Here is a 23,650-nt window from a genome sequence, read left to right on the forward strand (position 1 = left end):
TGGACAGCAATGGGTTTATTAGGGTGGAGAAGTAAAATGTACAGAAAGGTTTTTCCAAGAGTGAATCTCAATATGGCGAGAGAAAGAGAGACTCAGCGATTGAACTGTTTAAATTCATGTAGGATTTAGATAGAAACTGTTTCCAATGACTGAAGGGTCAGTAACCAAACACAGAATTAAGGTGATTGGCAAAAGAACCAGAGGTGATATGGTGGAATCCATTTTTACTCACCGAGTGGTTAGGACTTTGAATGCACTGTCTGATAGGGTGGTGGATACAGATTCAATGCTTCAACATCTTTGTGATTCTGAATGTGATCTACATTTATCTGATCTGGGTTTCTCCTTCTTCAATACAGCCCCTTCAGTTACTGTAGATAACAAATCATCAGCAAGGTTGATGGGAATTTGCTCAGGTTATTCTCCATGTGGCAGCTGTGGAACAAGGTGAGCAATCAATGCAGTAAAACAATGAAGAGCATGTTTTTATATTCATGCCCCTTGCTCCCCTCCCTCAGGGGCCTAGCCTGCTCTCTGTAGCTCCTTCAATTGTGTGATGAAACATGGTGCACTTGGGCTGGATTTAATAGACCCTGCGGAGACAGGATAGGAGGTGGAGGGGGCCCATAGAATAGCTTTGGGAGGCAGGGGGGTGGAGGGTAAGTCGCCTTCACGTCACACAATGACAAAGTCGAGGGCAGGAAAGGCCAAAAACAGCCATCCAGCCCAGAGGCCAATTGAGGCCCTTAAGTGGCCAATCAGTAGCCAGCTGTGGGAGTGGTTGCGGGGGGGGAACCCCCCCTCCACCCCCGGCATGGGGAGTTTGCCCAAAGAAACAAGGCGACCTCCCTACGGGCTTGTGGCGGGGACGGGGGAGGTGGAGGGGCACCTCCTCCATGGGCAATTTGTGGCCGACAGAGGGCCCCCACTGGCTAACACCCACCTCCTGTAACAACCACACCCCACACTCATTGCGCTCTCTCCCTTGCCCCCACCATTGGCGGAGTCTCCCTGACTGGCACTGCCAACCCTGCCTCACTTACCTCTTGTCCCAGGCTCCAGCGCTCGGCCTGCTCCCAGGCCTCTTTTAGTTCCGGCAGTGCACACCATTGAGCTGCTGGTCCTCTGATTGGCTGGCAGCTTTTGGAGGCAGGATCCCCATCTTTAAAGGGACAAGGTTCCCAGCACTGGGTATTGTGTGATTGCATTTAAGAGTGATGTCCCTTTAAGATCTTAGTATGCTAATGAGCTAAGTACCAGATGCAGTCATGTGACTCAAAGCCAGTCACTCTGAAACTGTAACACCTAGAGGAAGGTTCTGTAAATAGTTAGCTCTGTACTGTACATAATAGTTAGCTGTTAATAAACCTGTTTGAGATCTTCAATAAGCTGGACTCCACGCCTCTCATTTCTGTTGCATCAGACAACATAAAGAGAATTCATTTACACCAGGCACTTAAATGCCTGATCATCATTGAATTGCATAGGGGCAGTTCCGAAAGGCCGAAGTGGGGTTCCCCTTGCCTTTTCGGCCCGCCAGCGCAACTAAATCTAGCGCCTTGTCTGCAACAACACTCGAGAAGCTCGGCATCATCCAGGACAAAGCAGCCAACCTGATCGGCACCCCATCCATCACCTTACACTTTCGCTCCCTCCACCACTGGCGCACAGTGGCAGCGGTGTGTACCACCTACAAGCTGCACTGCAGCCAAGGTTCCACTGACAGCACCTTCAAAACCTGTAATGTCGACTGTTATGACCTCAGTGAGACTGTTAACATTAAAAATATGCGATATAAACCCCCAGAACAATGTAAAGAATTACACAAGATTTCGCGTTTTAAGACTTTTATTATAACAACTAAACTAAAAGAAATACCCATTGACTAAATAATACTTTGTAAGAAGCTGATACCGCAAATTGCAACAAAAAAGGTGTTTTGCTACTTATTAAAAATACTTGAAAACCTCACACCACACTTTTCATGACACAGTCCTTTTTGATGGTGGAATCTTTGTGGTTAAAAGTCCCCAAACTCCTCCCAGTTACAATGGGTTGGATCTCCCAGATCTTTTCAAAATTAATGTCCTCTTCACTCACTTCTCTGAGCACCTCCAACCTGGACATCTGCAAATAAGGTGATTGCTCATGATCCTGTTGTCTTTTCCTTCTTCGCAAGCTCCAACTTCCAAAACAAGTACAAGTCTGCGCAGCCTTTTGCTGTATCAGACTTCCGAGAGCAACTGTTCCCTCTCTCCTTCTCGAGACTGCCACGGCTGGTTGTCCTCCTTTCCCACAACCTGTTTTGAGGCTGACCCCACTGGTTTTCTGTACAGCATGTCTGCCTTCAGAAAATCTGTTAAATTTATCTGGAATCAAACATCACTAGCTTATTGTCCTTTTCCAATATGCAACGTCCAGAAATCTAGTTTCATAGAGCATCCTGGGCTCTCCTTTGTTTCCAGGTGTTAACAGCTGTCTGGTACATTTGCATCCTCAGAATCACTGACTCCTTGTTTATGATCTGAAAGTCTGGGAGGGTGAAACCATTGTTCTTCAGGTGTTTCCCATGCAGTCTCTGTTTTTCCAAAAAGATTCTTTGATCTGTGTTCTCTGTTGTCCTGGTAACCAAAATTTCTGTCTTGTCCTTAAGCAGAGTAGATGTGAGGTACCTGACTTCTTGGACTCCATCTTAAACTTGTTAAAAATCACAGTTTTTAAAACATAATCATATTACAAAGTCCAGCGTTCATAACACTACCACCTAGAAGGACAAGAGCAGCAGGTGCATGGTCTAGACTTGAGCATTAGGTTTAGACTCATGTACTAGGTCTGGACTTGAGCTTTGTGTCCAGACTTGTGTTTGTGTCTAGACTTGCACATTAGTGTTCGTCTCACAGGTGAAGTCATCCAAAGTTAGGGAGCCCAGCATGAGTTAACTCCTTCAGGAGAGGAGGGAATGAAATGAGTAGCCTAATTCTGACTGTCAGTACTTTCTAATCACAGCAGCATCAGGGCAGTCTGAGGTCAGCTCAAACCTTTAAACAATGGAAGAGCCTTAACAGTAATTAAAATTGGTCTTTTGTTAATCATTTTCACAGCTTGGGATTCGAGCTCATCCACTTCTTGTGGAGAAATAAAATTGGTCCAGTGAGGTTTTGATTTTGCGAAAGTGTTGGGCACAATGAATCCTCCGGAAAAACCAATTGTTGATGTCTCGCACCAACAACAAGCTTCATTTTGATTCGTTCCTGCTCCAAGTTAACAGCAATGGGGAATGGCTCCCCAACTAGAATGCAAGCCAATGGTCAGCGAGAAGAAGACTTCAGCCACTGGGACATTGAGAATGATTCAAGACCCATGCCAAACTGACGTGTTCAATGTTTTCCATCGTGGGTCAGAGAAATCTTATCTGGGATCAGCTGAAATCTTCCTGTCAATCCTGCAGGAACAGCACTTCCTGAGCGGAAAGTGTTTCAGTCATTGCTGCATCAGTTTAGTGAGATTCCTAGTTTAATTGCTTCCAAGTTGCACCGTTAGATTTAAAAAAGAATTAAATTAAGCGGTAAAGGTATGCATGTTTAAAATCGTGAAGAGTTTTGATTGAGTAAATCAGAAACTGTTTTTACTGGCAGCAGGGTTGGTAACAGGAGAATTGCCAAAAGAATGGGAATTAGGAATGCAGTGCCTGAAAGGCCAGTGGGAACAGATTCAACAACGTTCCAAAGGGAATTGGATAAATTCTTGAGGGTGGGAAATTTTCAGAGCTATGGGGAAAGAACAAGAGAGTGGGACTAATTGGATATCAGAGGCTGAATGTCATCACCCAGAATCATAGGCTGTTCCATCACAGGAACATATCTTTCAGTTAATCAACTCTGTACTGGTGCTTTCCTGTCCATATGAAACCTGTGCTTTTTCCTGCTTGCTGCCTAAACTCTTTAATATTCCCTTAATTCAAGCCATTACCGAATTCCCTTTTCAAAATAATTTTGCTCTCACCTATTGATGACTACTCCTGGCAGAGGAGAAAATGGCACATCATGTGATAATCAGGAATTGGGAGATGTATCAGCACAAAAGGAGCCTCGCAGTTTCTCTATTATCATCTAGATTCGTTCACGTCATTTGATAATTCAAGATGGTCACACTGGGCGAGAAATTTTGTCTGGTAATTTCTTCAAAAAAGAGGGGGGAAAATATGATGTCTACTGCAGATCTAATTCCTTTTCTTAAAACAATCAACAGGAGGAATTTCAGACAGTGGTGGAATGGGGAGGCACTAAACATTCACATCTGAGATTCTGATTCTAATGCATGACAAGCCAGGTCATTTAGATATGCGAGCACTAAATGGTTTTCTCTTGTGTGTTCATTCAAGGTTGAGGATTTGTAAGTTGTGATGCTTAATTGGTTTGAGTTTTATAATGTGACCCAGGACAATTGGCTGATTCTGTGTCTGAAGTCGATTGACTGCTGGGCCAGTTGGGTCAGCACGTGTGAACTTTAACAATTGCTGTGAAAAGCACCTGTGCCAAAGCACTGCTTTCAAAAATCATTGCATGAGCACTACACGGGGGAATCCTGTTGCACAGACTGGAATTGGGTAGACTAGCTCTCCAGACCTGTGCATAACAAGAAAAACTATTATGGTGCTGACTGTGTCAGGAATAAACCAGGACTGTGAAGGTTACCAAAGGAAGATAAGAAATATGAGCTGGGGGAGGCCATTCAGCCCTTGAGCCTGCTCTGCAGTTCAATGAGATCATGGCTGATCCTCTACCTCAACTCCACTTTTCTGCCCAATTCCCATAGCCACCGATTCCTTTAACATCCAAAAATCTATCGATCTCAGTCTTAAATATACTCTACAACTGAGCTTGCACAGGCTTCTAGGGTAGAGAATCCCAAAGTGAAGAAATTTCTCCTCATCTCAGTCCTAAATGGCCAACCTCACTCTCAGGATAAGTGAGGTTCAGTTGTGTTAACAATTTACCTGCATCTGATATTTAAGTATTGTTCTAATAAAGATTCCTAATAAAAACATTTTAAAGTCAAAAATATGCTTTTATTTTTGCCTCCACAGGCCGACAGCAGTAGCTCATTGTGTTAGTATAATTTGGGGTGTTTTGAGTGACATGGTCATGCTGGATGTAAACATACAGAGCTGTCATTTCCAAGACAGGAGAGCAAAGGAGTAACACTGAGCAATGTAGCAGTTGTGGGCTCCGACTGGGGATATGAATCCTCACTTTCAGATTTCAGCTGCAGGAATGGGTGGAGAAGGATCTGTATGCCAAACAAAGCACTTGAGAATGAAGAAGAAACAGTTATCCGTGCACAATATGACCTTGCACTACTCTGTAACAGGCCAGAATAGTCCCGTGATTGAGTTAGTTCATCTCATTTGGGGGAACTAATGGCTCATTAATATGGAACTCAGAGTCCCTGGACTAGAGCATTGGAGGAAAGTTGGCCAGGATTCACGTTGCTGATCCACTGAGCCCCTCGCTTGTTCACAGCATGTGTGGATTTTAAGTAATGAGAGGGTGAAACACCCTGCAAGGTCGAATATCCTGCCAGCGCTGACTCCTCCTCCAGCTCATAAAATGAAGAACATGTGTGGAAGGGAAATAAATTTGGAAGCAAATGCTGGAAGAGGCTTCTTCAGGCAAAGGGCCACAGCTGTCTGGGATATTCTGCTCGGTGAACGAGTGACGATATGGGGTGTATTTCTGTGTGGTTTCTCTTGATTGCCTGACAACGTTAGAGAGTGGGAGCAGCTTTGAGGAAATTCCCGGCACAAGATGTAACCTTCGGGTCTTCCTCGGGCACGCCATTTTGCTTTAACCATCCGAAATGGTTGTTTGGTCCTTATTAGGGAAAGTCCACAACAACAACTTGAATTTATATAGCACCTTACATGTGGTACATAAGAACATAAGCAATAGGAGCAGGACTTGGCCATTTGGTCCTTTCAGCCTGTTCCGCCATTAATTAAGAGAATGGATGATCTGATTGCGGCCTTAATTCCACTTTCCTGCCTGCCCCCCATAACCTCCTATTCCCTTGTAGATCAAAAATGTGTCCAGCTCAGCCTTGAATCTATCCAAGGACGCAAGGCGTTTCACAGAAGCATTAACAGACTAAAACTAACACCGAGCCACATCAGGAGATATTAAGACAGGTGATCAAAAGCTTGTCAAAGAGATAGGTTTTAAGGAGTGTCTTAAAGGAGGAGAGGTAGAGAGGTGAAGTGGTTGAGGGAGGGAATTCTAGAGCTGAGGGCCCAGGCAGCTGAAGGTACTGCCGCCATTGGTGGAACAATTAAAATCAGGGATTCGCAAGAGGCCAGAATTGAAGAAACGCAGAGATCATCACCACCTTCTCAAGGACAATTAGTGATGGGCAACAAATGCTGGCCTTGCCAGCAATGCTCACATCCCATAAAAGAGAAAACAACCTCGGGTTTTAGGGGTGGAGGAGGCTACAGAGACAGTGAGGGGCAGGCCATGGAGATACTTGGGGGGAAAAAATGAAAGTTTTAAAATTGAGGTACTGCTTAACTGTGAGCACAGGGGTGATGGGTGAGTGAAACTTGGTGCGACTTAGGACACAGGCAGCAGAGTTTTGTATGGCCTCAAGTTTATGACGGGTTGAATATGGGAGGCCAGCTAGGAAAGCATTGGAATATTTATTTATTTATTTATTTAGAGATACAGCACTGAAACAGGCCCTTCGGCCCACCGAGTCAGTGCTGACCCCATCAACCACCCATTTATACTAATCCCATATTCCTACCACATCCCCACCTGTCCCTATATTTCCCTACCACCTACCTATACTAGGGGCAATTTATAATGGCCAATTTACCTGCCAACCTGCAAGTCTTTTGGCTGTGGGAGGAAACCAGAGCACCCGGAGAAAACCCACGCAGACACAGGGAGAACTTACAAACTCCACACAGGCAGTACCCGGAATCGAACCCGGGTCGCTGGAGTTGTGAGGCTGCGGTGCTAACCACTGTGTCGACTGTCAAAACTGGAGGTAACAAAGGCATGAATGAATGTTTCAACAGCAGATGGGCTGAGGCAGAAGTGGAGACGGGTAGTGCTACACAGGTGGGATTAGGCAGTCTTACTGATGATGCAAATATGTGGTCAGAAATTCAACTTCAGCTGTGGGTCAGATTTGACAAGAAGGTTGCAACCAGTCAGATTCAGCCTCAGGCAGTTGTCAGGGAGATGGATGGTGTTGGTGGCTAGGGAATGGAGTTTGTTATGGGGAGTGAAGACAGTGTTGGTCTTCCTGATATTTAATTGGAGGAAATCTCTGTTGATGGCAGAATTTTCTTTAAGACAGTAGATTAGGGGTGGGTGGGGAATGATGCCTCATTCAATGATGTCACATTGCCTCAGTGTAACACAGATAATTTGATGAACTAGTTGGGTTTACCTGTCTGTCTTTTTTCTGTGTGTGTGTCCATGTGTCATGTGTGTATTTACAAGATCCCAAGACAATGTGTTGAAGATGAACCGGTTTCCCCATTTGATTTGTTCTTTCCACTCTTATGACCTTCCCATTATAGCATCCAGCTATTTCTTAAATGTCCAGCTTTACCTGTGATATAATCACAACAATTCTGTCAGAATTTCTGGGAAAGGATTTACGAAGGGTTAAATCTGCCCACATCAATGATGGTAATAAGTAAATTGTTCTAAGAAAGAACTTAGTTGAAATGTCAGGAAATGTGAAAATCCCTCTCCTAACAACTGCCCCAGTGTGTTTCGTGCTGGATTAATGGACCTTGAGCTCATGAAAGCACTCAGCAGTTTCCTGATTTAATCAGCCCCCTGTTTCCTCATACCAGCATTTCACAAGCCAAAGCTTGTAGCCCTATTAGTTGATAGGTTAAAGTAACCAATCAATCTGATTATTGAGTAGGGTGAAAACTATTTACTACTGGGAACTTGAATTCTTAGAACCAATTTAGTCAATCAGAAGCAGATAGTCTTATTACTGAGGACCGACAGTGCTCGGCGTTCTGCTCTCCATTTTGTAAAATATTCTTTGTTTGAAGTATTTTATAAGAACATAAGAAATAGGAGCAGGAGTAGGCCATTCGGCCCCTCAAGCCTGCCCTGCCATTCAATAAGATCATGGCTGGTCTGCCCCGGACCTCAACTCCTCTTTCGTGCCAGCTCCTCAAAGCCCTCAACTTCCTGATCTTTCAAAAATCTATCTACCTCCTCTTTAAATACTTTCAGTGATCTAGCCTCTGCAACTCTCTGGGGTAGAGAATTCCAGACACTCACTACCCTCTGAGAGAAGAAATTCCTTTGCATCTCAGTTTTAAATGTGTGCCCCCTTATTCTGTAACTATGTCCCCTAGTTTGAGATTCCCCCACTAGTGGAAACATATTCTCCACATCTACCCTGTCAAGCCCCCTCAGAATCTTGTACATTTCAATAAGATCACCCCTCAATCTTCTAAACTCTAATGAATAAAGGCCTAACCTGTTTAGCCATTCTTGATAAGTCAACCCCTTCATCTCAGGAATCAGCCTAGTGAATCTCTTTTGAACTGTCTCCAATGCCAGTATATCCTTTCTTAAATACAGGGACCAAAACTATGCAGTACTCCAGGTGTGGCCTCACCAACACCCTGTACAGTTGTAACAAGACTTCCCTATTTTTAAACTCCAACCCCCTAGCAATAAAGGCCAAAGTTCCATTTGCCTTCTTAATTACTTGCTGCACCTGCATGCTAACTTTTTGTGTTTCATGCACAGGAACACCCAGAGCTCTCTGTGCTGCACCTTTTTGGAGTCTCTCTCCGTTTAAATAACAGTCTGCCTTTTGATTCTTCCTACCAAAGTGCATGACCTCACACTTTCCTATATTAAACTCCATCTGCCAAGTTTTTTCCCACTCACTCAACCTATCTATATCCCCTTGCAGATTCCTTCTGTCCTCATCACAACATGCCCTCCCACCTATTTTTGTATCGTCAGCAAATTTGGATATATTACACTCTGCCCCCTCCTCCAAGTCATTAATATAGATAGTAAATAATTGAGGCCCCAGGACTGATCCTTGTGACACTACACTAGTTACGTCTTTCCAACCTGAAAAACACCCATTAATCCCAATTCTCTGTCTTCTGTGTGTTAACCAATCCTCAATCCATGCTAATACATTACCCCCAATACAGTGAGATCCTATCTTGTGCAATAATCTTTTATGTGGCACTTTATCCAATGCCTTCTGGAAAACCCAATACGCTACATCCACCTGTTCCCCTTTATCAACTCTGCTTGTTATATCCTCAAAGAACTCTAGCAAATTTGTCAGACATGATTTCCCTTTCACAAAACCATGTTGACTCTGTTTGATTGCGTTAAGCTTTTCTAAATGTCCTGCTATTTCTTACTTAATAATGGACTCTAGCCAATGACAGATGTTAAGCTAACTGGCCTATAGTTTCCTGCTTTTTGTCTCCCTCCCTTCTTGAACAGGGGTGTCACATTAGCGGTTTTCCAATCCGCTGGGACCCTCTCGGAATCCAATGAGTTCTGGAATATTTTGACCAATGCCTCCACTATCTCTGCAACCACTTCCTTTAAATCCCTTGGATGTAGGCCATCAGATCTTGGTGACTTGTCTGCCTTTAGTCCCATTAGTTTGTCAAATACTTTGTCCCTCGTGATAGAGATTGTTACAAGATCTTTCCTCCCATTAGCTCCTTGCTTATCTGATATCTGTGGGGATGTTTAAAGTATGCTCCACCGTGAAGACTGATGCAAAATATTGGTTTAAATTACGTGCCATTTCCCTGTTCCCCGTTATCAATTCTCTTGTCGCATCCTCCAAGGGTCCCACACTCACTTTAGCTACTCTCTTTCTTTATACATACCTGTAGAAGCTCTTGCTCTTTGACTTACATTTATATAGCGCCTTTCACGACCTCAGGATGTTCCAAAGCACTTTGCAGGCAATAAAGGACTTTTGAAGTCTAGTCACTGTTGTAATGTAGAAAAAGCCGCAGCCAATTTGGGCACAGCAAGATCCCACAAACCACAATATTGAAATACTGGATTATCAGATTTTTTTTTTGTGATGTTGGTTGAGGGGACAAATATTGGTCAGGACACTGGGGAGAACTCCCCTGTTCTTCAGATTAGGGTCATGGGATTTTTACATGCGCCTGAGAGGGCAGACGGGGCCTTGGTTTAACGTCTCATCTGAAAGACGGATTACTTACATCATCACAGCTCTAAATAAAGCTCTATGTTGCAATATTGTAGGATTTGACCCATATTGTAGTCTTTCACTCTAATATCTACAGCTTCTCATTTCAAACCCAAAGTGAAAAGCAGTAGCAACTATAAATCAAGGGATTGGCAAAATCAGCAATGTTCCATTGCTTCTACCAATTATTGGATAAACAGCTAACCCAATCAGAGAGTCTGTATAACTCCCAAGAAGCAGGGTCACTGAAGCGTTTGTCTGACAACATCTTTCTTCTCACTGCCTGCAGACTTTTCTTTGTGCTCTGGCTGTTGGCAAAACCAAACTTCTCAGTAACTTTCCAACCCTCTCTCTCTCTGATGCAAATCTATTCTCACAGTCTCTCAAGGTTAAACTGGGCAGCTGTCATCTTAGACATTCCACAATCAATCATTGCCTGAAAGTTGCCACCCAGGTTAATAGGGCTGTTAAGAAGGCATATGGTGTGTTAGCTTTTATTAGTAGGGGGATCGAGTTTCGGAGCCACGAGGTCATGCTGCAGCTGTACAAAACTCTGGTGCAGCCGCACCTGGAGTATTGCGTGCAGTTCTGGTCACTGCATTATAGGAAGGATGTGGAAGCTTTGGAAATGGTGCAGAGGAGATTTACTAGGATGTTGCCTGGTATGGAGGGAAGGTCTTACGAGGAAAGGCTGAGGGACTTGAGGTTGTTTTCGTTGGAGAGAAGGAGGAGGAGAGGTGACTTAATAGAGACATATAAGATAATCAGAGGGTTAGATAGGGTGGATAGTGAGAGTCTTTTTCCTCGGATGGTGATAGCAAACACGAGGGGACATAGCTTTAAGTTGAGGGGTGATAGATATAGGACAGATGTCAGAGGTAGTTTCTTTACTCAGAGAGTAGTAGGGGCGTGGAACGCCCTGCCTGCAACAGTAGTAGACTCGCCAACTTTAAGGGCATTTAAGTGGTCATTGGATAGACATATGGATGAAAATGGAGTAGTGTAGGTCAGATGGTTTCACAGGTTGGCGCAACATCGAGGGCCGAAGGGCCTGTACTGTGCTGTAATGTTCTATGTTCTATGTTCTATATTGCTTTAAGAGGTTTGAACTGGGATTTTCCACCAGCTCCTTCGGCATCAATCCAACACGTCAAAGAGTGACTCAATTGGCCTCTGGGCAACACCTTCACCGCAACTGGCAGCAGGAAAATGCAGGCACTAACAAATGAAAATGTTCAAAGAAAATGAAAAACACACAATTTTGTTTAAAACACCTGTGATTTTTCACCCCAGGTTTTACTCACAGCTGTGTCCGGCAGGTTAATCTTCAATTCCTGAAGATGCCACACTCAGCAGGTCAGGCAGAATCTGTGGAGCGAGAAACAGAGTTAATGTTTCAGCTCAATGACCTTTCATCGGAACTGGACAAAGTTAGAGATGTAACAGGTTTTAAGCAAGTACAGAGGCAGGGGAGAGGGGAGGAAAGAATAAAAGGGAAGGTCTGTGATAGGGTGGAAGGCAGTAGAGATTAAATAACAAAAGGGATGATGGCACAAGGGAAAAGGGAGTGGTGATGAGAGAAGTAAAACAAAACATGGGACTAGAGGAGGTGAGAATGGGAAGCGGAGATTCATCACCAATAGCTTCTATCTGAAAAATGGGAGCAGTGGTTACGATCTGAAATTGTTGAACTTCGTTTTGAGTCCAGAAGGTTGTAAAGTGCCCAATCTGAAGATGAAATGCTGTTCCTCGTGCTTACATTTCGCTTCATTGGAACGGGATAGGATGCTGAGGATGGAGTGGGAGTGAGGCAGCGAATTAATAGACAGACGACTGGAAACTCAGGGTCACACTTACGGGCGGCATGGAGGTGTTCTGCAAAATGGTCACCCAATTAGCATTTGGTCTCCCTAATGTAGAGCAGACGACACGCAGTATACTAAATTGAAAGAAGTACAAGCAAATCAACGTATGTCATCGTATGACAACGTATGTCAGCCAAGAGCGACGTCTCAACTCATTCCATCTTCGCTGCCTCACGAGAGTCCTTGGCATCAGGTGGCAGGACCGTATCTCCAACGCAGAAGTCCTCAAGGCAGCCAACATTGCCAGCATATACACCCTACCGAGCCAGCGGCGCTTGAGATGGCTTGGCCATGTGAGCCGCATGGAAGATGGCAGGATCCCCAAGGACACATGGTACAGCGAGCTTGTCTCTGGTATCAGACCCACCGGCCGTCCACGTCTCCGCTTTAAGGACGTCTGCAAATGCAACATCAAGTCCTGTGACATTGACCACAAGTCGTGGGCGTCAGTTGCCAGTGATCGCCAGAGCTGGCGGACAACCATAAAGGCGGGGCTAAAGAGTGGCGAGTCGAAGAGACTTAGCTGTTGGCAGGAAAAAAGACAGAAGCGCAAGGAGAGAACCAACTGTGTAACAGCCCCGACAACCAATTTTATCCGCAGTGCCTGTGGAAGAGTCTGTCACTCTGGAATTGGCCTTTATAGCCACTTCAGGCACTGCTCCACAAACCACAGACCACCTCCAGGCGCTTACCCATTGTCTCTCGAGACAAGGAGGCCAAAGAGATAAGCAAACTGCTGTTTCACCTGGAAGAACTATTTTGGGCCCTGGATGGTGAGAAGCGATGAGGTGAAAGGGCAGGTGTTGCATCTCCTGTGCTTGAATAGGAAGTTGTTGTGGGAAAGGAAGGGGGTATTGGGGTGATTGAGGAGGGTACCAGGGTATCGCAGAGGGAATGGTCCCTTCAGAATGCTGAGAGGGGAGGGAAGTGGGTGAGAGCAGGAAATGCAGAAACTGGAACGGTCACAATCGAGAGCTCTGTCAACCATGGGTGAGGGAATCCTCAGTTGAGGGAAAATGAAGACATATTGGAAGCACTGCTATGGCAGGTTGCATCATCAGAACAGATGTGATGGAGAAACTGGAAGGATGGAATACAATCCTGACAGGAAGGGGAGTGTGAGGAAGTGTAATCAAGGTAGCTGTTGGACTTTGGGTTTGTTGCAGAAATTATAGTCGAGTTAATCTTCCTGTTACTTATGGTGGTGTGTGTGGCCCTCTACTGGAGCACAGATGAATATTATCACTCGCATTTACTTTCCACCTGCATTGATCAGAAGAAGCACGAAGAAATAGGAGGCCATTCAGCCCCTTGAGGCTGTTCTGCCATTCAATGAGATCGTGGCTCATTGTTAGGATGTGTATCCTAACTCCATCCATCTGCCTTGGCTCCATATTCCTTAAAACCCTTGGCTAACAAAAGGCTATCGGTTCGAGATTTAAAATGATTAATTGACCTTCAGCATCTACTGCTTTTTGTGGGAGAGAGTTCCACACTTCTACTACCCTTCATGTGAAGAAATGTTTCCTAACTTCTCCCCTGAATTGGCCAGATTTTAAGGTTCTGTCCCCTTGTCCTAGACTCCACAATGGTTAAAGTTTTACTCCATCTCCTCTTGCCAGTTGTGGCTCATTGGGTAGCACTCTTATCGCTAAGTCATAAGGTTCTGCGTTCAAGTTCCACTTCAGGGTTTGAGCACAAAAATTTAGGCTGATACTCCCAGTGCAATCCTGAGGGAGTGCTGCACTGTTACAGGTGCTGCCTTTTGGCTGAGATGTTAAACCGAGGCCCCATCTTCTTGCTCGGGTGGATGTAAAAGATCCCATGGTGCTATTTTGAAGAAGAACAGGGGAGTTTCCCAAGTTTGGATGAAAGGTGACAGACCTGAAACATTAACTCTGCTTCTTATTGGTGAGGCCACACCTGGAGTACTGTGTACAGTTTTGGTTCCCGTATTTAAAGAAGGATATACTAGCATTGGAGGCAGTTCAGAAAAGGTTCACTAGGCTGATTCCTGGGATGAAGGGGTTGTCTTATCAAGAACGGCTAAACAGGTTAGGCCTTTATTTATTGGAGTTTAGAAGAATGAGAGGTGATCTTATAGAATCATATAAGATTCTAAGGGGGCTTTGACAGGGTAGATGTTGAGAATATGTTTCCACTGGTGGGGAATCTCGAATTAGGGGACATAGTTACAGAATAAGGGAGCACACATTTAAAACTGAGATGCGAAGGAATTTCTTCTCTCAGAAGGTGCTGAATCTCTGGAATTCTCTACCTCAGAGAGTTGTGGAGACTAGGTCACTAAATGTATTTAAGGAGGAGGTAGATAGATTTTTGAAATCTCGGAGAGTTGAGGGTTATGCGGAGCAGGCCCGGAAGAGGAGTTGAGGCCTGGAACAGATCAGCCGAATGGCCTACTCCTGCTCCTATTTCTTATGTTCTTATGTTCTCTCTCCACAGATGCTGACAGAACTGCTGAGTATTTCCAGCACTTTCTGTTTTTATTTCAAGTTTCCCAAGTGTCCTGGCCAATCCATCAATCAACATCACAAAAACAGATTATCTGGCCGTTATCACATTACTTTTTATGGGAGCTTGCTGTGTGCAAACTGGCTATCTTTTTAAGGTCTAGAATGGATGACTTCACATTTAACTGTGTTGAAATCTATCTGGATCATCCAGTTAATGGCCCTTTTACAATACTGCTTGCTGCTGACATCCTTTCTTCATCGAAACCCAAGTGTTGACATTCAGTGCAGGTGTGGAACATTGAACAATCTGCCCAGGTTTACTTATGGCATAAAATCAAAATATAACTCTAGTTAAGTTGGCTCCTGAATGTACATTTAAAATATTTTAATTCACAAGGGAAAAATTATGCAAGCAAATGACAGTTTACTGCTGATTATCACTGTACAAATGCAAGTGTCAGCCGTGGCTCTGGTGCAGCACTTCAGCCTCTCAGTCAGAAGGTTATGGGTTTCAGCTCCATTCTGGAGATTGAGCACATCATCCAGGCTGCAACTTCAATGCAGTTCTCAGGGAATGCTGCACTGTCAGAGGTACCTCTTAAAGAAGGAGAGGTGGGGAGGCAGAAAGGTTTCGGGAGAGAATTCCAGAGCTTAGGGCCTGAAGACAACAATGGATATCTAGGATGCACGAGAGGTCAGGACTGGAGGAATGTGGAGATCTTGGAGGGTTACAGGGCTGGAGGAGCTTACAGAGGGAGGGGTGAGAGCCATAGAGAAATTTAATCACAAGGATGAGAATTTTAAATCTGAGGTGTTGCTGGACAGGGAGGATACATAGGTCAGTGAAAAAAAAGGGAAACTTTCAGATTGTAGGGCGTCTTTCACTGAATTTTTTGGTCTTCAAGCAGCAGTTGAGTTTTGTCCTGATGTGGGCTCCTGTGGACAGACCATAAGCCTCAGAGCCCCCTGTGATGGAAGTGTTCAGGGCAAACCACAATTTAAAAAACCTATGTCTCAGGGCTTTCTTTGCAACTGCACATTTTTGACAAGGGGAAAATATTTAATATGTCATTTGATCAAGCCTCTGGGAATACATCCAACTAGAGTGATACAGCACAGGAGGCCATTCGGCCCGTCGTGCCAGTGCCAGCTCTTTGGAAAGTTGTCGGGTTGCCACGATTGGGAATAATATGGATGAAAGGAGAAAGTTTGGGATTATCCAACACTCACTCTGCCACTCATTCCCCAAAATCCTGGAAATGACCCTTTTCAGGTATTTATCCAATTTGCTTTTGGAAACTCCTATTGAATCTGCTTCCAGCTCCCTCTCAGGGAGTTGGTTACCCTATTTGATCAACATTTAAAATGAGTTCAATGTTTTTCTTCTGTTAAACTGAGGTATGCTGAGAAAGCTACGTCATCAGGGCCTGGCTGGCCTCCAACGTCACGTGGCCTAAGGAAGCACATGACCGGTCCCCGCCCCTGGCGTGACGTCATCACGTCGTGAGCGCAGGTTCTGCCGACGTCACCGGCGGAGTGCGCGGATTCAAACCAGGGAGGAGCGGGCGGCCGGCGTCATGGTGGAGAAGGAAGAAGCGGTGATCAGTGAGGAGGAGGCGGCCCAGTATGATCGGCAGATCCGGCTGTGGGGGCTGGAGGCTCAGAAACGGTAACTTCAGACCGGGGGGGGGCTGGTTCGTGTAACTCAGGCAATACCGGACAGGCCGCGTACTCTGCTGATGGCCTGAGGCAATTAAAGGGGCAGGCACAGGGAGCGTTTGTTAGTTTGCCGATTTATTTATTGAAATTAAAGGGGTGGGCAGGGGAGCTGTTTGTTAGTTTGACGATTCATATATTACATTAAAGGGTGGGCACAAGGATTTTTTATTAAGTTGCCAGTTTGTTTTGAAATTAAAGGGGCAGGCTCAGGGACCTTTTTGGCCAATTTATATATTGAAATTAAAGGGAGGGGCACAGGGATGTTTTATTTTGCCTGCACCCCCTTTCCATAATCGAATAATATTGTTTCTCAGCAGTTTTTTTGAACAAAATAACATTATCCCTTCCTAAGCACATGTTTGTGGGATCTTGCTGTGTGCAAGATGGCTTTCTCCTTTCCCTATATGTCAAAAGTACTACATTGGCTATAAAATGCTTAAGGACATCCTGAGGATGTGACTGGCACAGTAAAAATGCAAGTCTTTCTTGTTAAAGATCATGTATGTGTGCACACGCATGCACACACCCCCACCAACTTTTTTCCATTATAAATCCCCCAGGCCTTTGTTTATAATTTATAAACTCTCCTCCCCTTCTTTGAAATAGTGGTGTGGGATCTTTTATGCACACCTGAGAGGGAAGATAGGGCCCGGGTTAAATGTCTCATCTGCAAAATGGTACCTCTGATAATGCAGTAGTATTGTACAGTTGGGATATCAGCCTCGATCTCGTGTTCAAGTCTCTTGAATGGGGCTTGACCTGCAACCTGTTGACTTGAAGGTGAATCTGCTACCATTGGGTTAAAAACGAGCAAAAGCATTTTTTACGCAGTGAGTTGTTGTGATCTGGAATGTACAGCCTGAACGGGCAGTGGAAGCAGATTCAATAGTAACTTTCTCAAGGGAATTGGATAAATACTTGAAGGGGTAAAATTTGCACGGCTATGGGGAAAGAGGAGTGGGATTAAATGGTTAGCTCTTTCACAGAGCTGGCACAGGCACAATGAGCGAATGGCCTGCTGTGCTGTATCTTTCTATAATTTAATGATAATGCAATTTGCAACTAGGGTAATATTTTAGAGCAGATTACATGAATCTGGTGAAGTTTATCCTGTGATTTGCTCCGTTTTAATCTGCTACGTATCTCGCACTTAGTGTTTTTATTTCTGATTTCAGTATATTTGACTGCTTATTGTTTAGAGTTAAGAAGTTAGGAGTAAAAAGTAAAGTAAAGAGGGTTCCGAAGAAGGGTCACTGACCCGAAACGTTAACTCTGCTTTTTTCACAGATGCTGCCAGACCTGCTGAGTGGTTCCAGCATTTCTTGTTTTTATTTCAGATTTCCAGCATCCGCAGTATTTTGCTTTTATTAAAGTAAAGAGGGTGTTGTTTCATCCAGAGTTAGAAAAGCTTGCCAGGATGAGCTATGAGTTTCCTTGCATCCCTCTTCATCTCCCCTTATATGAACTTTCTATTCCTTTCACACTCATGGTTTTCTAGCTTCCCCTTAACTGCATCGATGCTGTTTGCCTCAACTACTCCTTGTGGTAGTGAGTTCCACATTCTCGCCACTCTCTGGGTAGTTTCTCCTGAATTCCCTATTGGGTATGTTAGTGACTATCTTGTATTTATGACCCCTAGTTCTGATCGCACCTGCAAGTGGAAACATCTTCTGTACATATACCCTATCAAACACTCTCATAATTTTAAAGACCTCTCTTGGGTCATTCCTTTGCTTTTCGAGTGAAAAGGAGAGCTCAATCTGTTCAATCTTTCCTGAAGGGAGGTGGTGGTTTAGTGGTAATGTCACTGGACTAGTAACTTGGAGACTCAGGCTACTGCTCTGGGGATATGGGTTCAGATCCCACCAATGCAGATGGTGAAATTTGAATTCAGCTAACTGGGAATTTAAAAAAAAAAAAGCTGGTCTAATGGTGACTGTGCAACCAATGCCCATTGTTGTAAAAACCCATCTGGTTCACTAATGTCCTTTATTTCCTTAACATAGTGAAAATCTGCCGTCCTTACATGTGACTGCAGACCCCCAGCAATGTGGTTGACTTTTTTTTTTAATGCTCTGAAATGGCTGAGCAAGCCTCTCAGTTCAAGGGCAATTAGGGATGGGCAATAAATGCTCGCCTAGCCAGCGACGCCCACATCCCACAAATTAATTTCAAAAAAAGTTAGCTGTAAATTCTCAGTTCTGGTATCATTCTAGCACCTTCTCCAGTGCCTCAATATCTTCTACCAGAGACCAGAACAGTACACAGTATGGTATGGTGTGGTGTAAGCATTTTGATGGATCTGATGAACAAGCACAGAAATGAGGTGATGTATGAAAAGGATCTTCACTGTTGATATGAGAGATACTTTGTTCTTGTGCTGTTGCAGCTGGTGCTCCTATAAGTAGTGAATGAACTGTTGATGTTTTGCAGGTTGCGTGGCTCCCGTGTGCTGCTGGTAGGGATGAAGGGTCTAGGAGCTGAAGTGGCCAAAAATCTTACTCTGGCAGGTGTCAAAGCACTAACTCTACTGGATCACCAGCAGGTATTACAGTGACCTTCTGAGGGGTTAATGTTTGGTGCTCTTTTGGTTTTTTAGTTTCTTGTCTAGTAGAAGACACTGATTTTAAAACATTTTATTTTTTGACTGCACTCTTAATTCCCAAATTAATTCTTTGAGCAGGGTTTAATAACTTGATTCCAGCTTCCCTGGACTCTTACTGCTGCGGAAGTTTGCAGTAACATTGAGTATTTCTCAACAATTCGGTTACGTACTTATAATGTGTAGCTTTAGTTCTGATTTGTTTTTGTTCGTAATAATTCCAACAACAATTTGCATTTATATAGCACCTTTAACATAGTGGGTCACTCTTGCAAGTTTTACTATTAGAAACAGATTTTAACAGCCAGAAAACAACATCTTTGTGCACAAAAGTTATAACAGTGTTAGCCTTTGTAACTAGAGGGCTCGAATATAATGGGTAGGAGGGTTTCCTGCAGCTCTAACAGCAATTGGTGCTGAATCAATGAAAGTTCTGATGAAAGGTTACAGACCTGAAACATTAAATCTGTTTCTCTCGCCACAGATGCTGCCAGATGTACTGAGCATTTGCAGCATTTTGTGCTTTTATTTCACATTTTCCAGCATCTGCAGTATTTTGCTATTGTACTCCTGTTCTTGTGTTAAGTGTAGATTTCCGAGTAGTTTGGCTCAGACTCTGAAACATGGTGATAGGTTCAAGTGCATTTCAGCAGCCCCGCTCACCAAACATTAAGCCCAGAATAAAAACGTACAATCGTCCAATACAGTTTACTTGAGTTTAATGAATTCTTGCAATTCTGACTCTTTAAAAAAAAATTTTTTTTTCATTAAACCTGGACGCGACGTAAGGCTACGCCAGAGGATGCAAGATCTCAGTTCCTCATTCCCAACGGCTCTTTGGGAAGAAATCGAGCTGAAGCGTCTCTGGAGCGCGCACAGAACCTAAACCCAATGGTAGAAGTGAAGGTCGTCACTGAGAATATCAAAGACAAGTCGCAGGAGTTTTTCGCCCAGTATGATGCAGTGAGTATCCTTTTAATCTCTTGTGTGTGTGAGGGCCATTTTTCCTCCATCTGTCCTCTTGTTGAATTCTTTAATTCTACCTTGTAAAGCAGTTTGCGTATATGGTTGGAACATTAGCTGCAAAGCCAACAGGCATCCCAGATTTAGTACCATCTTGGCATTGTATACCTTTAAAAGAGGTAATTTCAACTTCCCTTCTCTGCTTCAGAACTTATCCTTTAACCCTTCTTTCCTGAACCCATTAAGATTTTGTTAGAATAGAGCTGCCTGATGCAGGCCCCACTCTCTTGACTTACCCAACTAACTTTACTCCATGTACAAACCTCCTGGCGAGTGGTGGCATGAAATTTATCTGCAGGAACATTGTGCCTGGTCCTCACTGGATGGTCACATGTATTCATCCTGCAGGTATGACTGTTACGGTCAAGTGAGGAGGGGTTGAAGGGCTTCCCTCTTTTCCCTCTCCTTGTTTGACCATAACAGGTTTAATTCTTAAAGTGGATGTACTGGCCAATTCAGTAGGTGTTTGATTACTTACTTGCTATGATCATAACAAGAACCAATCGGACAGGTTTTTTGAGTTAACATAGTAAGGGTTTAACTTTATTGTACCTAAACTGAACTATTAAAATAATCAACATGCCAACTTTCACTCACACACATACACTAGAGGTTTACACACACACAAATAGGTTACAGAGAAGGGAAAAGTAGATTGGTTGAGTTAGAGGCCATAAAAAAATAAATGTATACAGTCTGTAGTGTTTGGTGATTCAGCTGGCTTCTAGCTGAATTCAGTGGTCTTGAGGCTTTTAGTTTGAAGAGATAGATGACTGGTTCGGTGGACCTCATGTAGATAGCGATGCGGATGATTTCCTCCAACAGGGTTTCTGATTGTAGGTGGTCAGTCAACAAGCAGGATTTGAAAGCTTTCAAACTGAAATAGAGAGAGGGACCCCACTTAGGGTCTGCACATGTCAGAGTCCAGTTGCTTCTCCTCTGCTGCAGAGAAAACACCAGTTTAAAACCACAGATGGGGAGGGGCTTGTCACAGTCAGTCAGTCATTCATACAGCAGCTAGCAGTATTTCTTTGCTTGCTGAAAGAACAGGTAGTTCCTTTAAACCTCCTGGCTCTTGGTTCTTGCAGAAATTTAATCTTCCTCCTCACAGTCCTTTGCACTGGAGGACACAGTGTTGCAACTTGGTAATCATCTTAAGCGGCCAACAGTCATCCTTTTTTAAATGTTATTAAATTGGTTCAAAAAAAAATTAATTCAGATCTCCAGTCAGTGGACCAAAGAAAATTGTCATTCAACAAAACACATTGGCGTAACACTGTGTGACAGTTAGGACTGGTGGTGGCAGCGGGGGTGCTGGTGGGAGGAAACTAGCTGACTTCCTCCTACCTAGAGCAGAGGAAATGGGACTAACTGAATAGCTCTTTCCAAGAGAGTCGACTGCTGTGCTGTACCATTCTAGGCCAGGAGCTCTGAGGCCAGTTGTAGAGCTTGACTACAGCTCTCAACGACATCAACAAATTCAGCATGGACTAGGGAGTAAAGATTGGAACCGTTCTGATCCGTATGACTCCATTAACCAGCTGAGCAATCATGTGTGCATAGAAGAAAATAATTGGATTTAATCATGTGAAGACCAGTATATGTACTCTGTGTTTTGTCGCTCTTTAGTTGCTCCTGTGTGTTTTTCTTCCGTATAGCATGCAAAACTGTAATAGTGTTGCAAATGAAAAGTGCTGAATGATTATTCCCAATGTTCGTATCTTGTGTACTGCCTGTGAGGTTTAGCACACCAGCATGAGGAACCCAGGTGATTTTGAGTATCTGGTGTGCTTGAAGTACTTGTCTGTCAGATGGTTTCTTTATTTGGAGCAATATGTCTCTGAAATAACACTGCTCTTTCCTATGCTCTCATGCAAGACTCTGCAAAGTCAAATTTTTTTTAACCTGCTGGCTGTGGCTGGAATAGTGTAATGGAAACCCCACATGCCAACACTGGACATTATTACAAATAACTTTTAAAAGGCAGAACGGAGCAGCTAAAGATGGCCACGCATGAATTTGCACATGAAAAGCCAAAGGTCAACTGGAGACCGAGGTGATTACCCAGTCTAGCTACAACAATAGGGTACTCTCTCTGACTAAATTACCTAGAATGGTTTTGTCAATGTTGATCATCAAAAGCCATGGACACCCATTGGCTTTGGAAAAAAAGCCAACCCCCCCCCCCCCCCCCCCCAACAAGTAAGTCTGAGCAGTCTTGTGTGTCATTCTAGAAGGTGCTGTTTCAAACAGAGGTAGTCACATGACATGACTGCCTCTAAAACTCTGAGTTTGTGAATTGTGCCTCAAAGACAGTAACTGAACTCAAAGGAAGGAACATCTCTCTCCCTCCCTCTCCAGCAAAGTCCCAGGGATGCCTCGGCTGCAGCTAAACCTCAATTCTGCATATCCTCACAGCCAGCAACAAAGAGGACGGATAAAGTCTCTCTTCGGTCTTCCGGAACCAGAGAAGCAAGCCTGAATTGTACATGTGGCCCAGTGAGGACTTCAAGACTTTAACGTCAACTAAAGACACTGAGCCTCAGTATTTAAATTACATTTTTATTAAGGACTCTACTTCAACCTCCCAACCCCATTTTTCCTCTGTAATCTATTTGTTTGTGTTTTTGTGTGTGTGCCTCTTGTGTGAACGCGAGCATGGATGCATTGCGTATTTTAGTAATTTTAACCGGTTTAGAGTGATCAGGTTAATAAACTTGCATCTTTTTTGTTTAAACTCAAGTAAATTTGTCTGCTTCATTTGCAAGTATATATTAGAGTAACAGGAGCAAGTGCTTACTGAGTTGATAAGTTAAATCACTGTGTTAAAAGAATAAACCCTGTTTAAAACCAGAGGTCAAACCAGAGAAGGGACGAAAGGGGAGCCTGAGACCCCTTCCTCACCTGGTTGTAACAATAGGATGAGGGGTATGCAGGAACAAGAGGAGGCTATTCAGCCCCTCAAACCTGTTCAGGCACTTATTGAGATCATGGATTGTATTCCCTGGAAGTTAGAAGGTTAAGGGATAATTTGATCAAAATTTTCAAGATGTTAATGGGAACTTGTAAGGTAGATATAGAGAAACTATTTCCTCTGATTGGGGAGTCTAAGAGTGGAAACATAGCCTAAAAATTAGGAAACACTTCACACAAAAGGTGATAGAAGTTTGAAACTCTTTCACAAATGGCAGTCGATGCTAGATCAATTGTAAATTTTAAATGAGATTTTTGATAGCCAGAGATATTAGGAGATGTGGAGCAAAAGCAGATGGGTGCTCAAAATGCATTAATCTCAGTCTTGCATAAACTAAGCTCTGGAATTCCCTCCCTCCCTCCCTTATATCTGTCGTGCCTGCTTGCTCTGTCGCACCCTCGCCCTCCCTTTCTATCTTCCTCTTCCTCCTTTTAAGACTCCTTAAAACCTACCTCTGGCCAAGCTTTTGGCTGCCTGCTCTGATCTCTCCTTAGGAGGGAGGTGGTAGCATGGTGATAATGTCACTGAACTAGCAATCCATAGGCCCAGGCTAATGTCCCAGGGACAAGGACTCACATCCCACCATGGGGCAGCTGGTGGAATTTAAATTCAATTAATTAACAAAACAAATTTGGAATTGAAAACTAGTCTCAGTAATGGTGCCATGAAACCATCATCAATTTGTTTTTTTTTAAAAAAAAACCTATCTTGTTCACTAATGTTCTTTTAGGAAAAGAAATTT

The 23,650-nt window shown here is 43.8% G+C and overlaps 1 protein-coding gene across 3 annotated transcripts in view; it reads left to right on the forward strand.

Moving 5' to 3' along the window:
* Positions 1-12,827: 12,827 nt before the first annotated feature.
* The window catches only part of sae1 (SUMO1 activating enzyme subunit 1), a 103,530-nt gene continuing 92,707 nt past the window's right edge, over positions 12,828-23,650 (forward strand). Inside the window, exons 1-3 of one of the 3 annotated variants that reach the window (XM_068018848.1) lie at positions 12,828-12,904; positions 18,743-18,854; positions 19,701-19,874. In XM_068018848.1, the coding sequence (XP_067874949.1) occupies positions 12,900-12,904; positions 18,743-18,854; positions 19,701-19,874 (291 nt within the window). In that variant the 5' untranslated portion in view covers positions 12,828-12,899. Of the gene's footprint in view, positions 12,905-13,012; positions 13,254-16,072; positions 16,260-18,742; positions 18,855-19,700; positions 19,875-23,650 lie in introns of those variants that run through there. The other 2 variants (XM_068018849.1, XM_068018846.1) reach the window with 2 other exon arrangements.

Source organism: Heterodontus francisci, chromosome 40, assembly GCF_036365525.1.
Source record: "Heterodontus francisci isolate sHetFra1 chromosome 40, sHetFra1.hap1, whole genome shotgun sequence".
Taxonomy (NCBI): Eukaryota; Metazoa; Chordata; class Chondrichthyes; order Heterodontiformes; family Heterodontidae; genus Heterodontus; species Heterodontus francisci.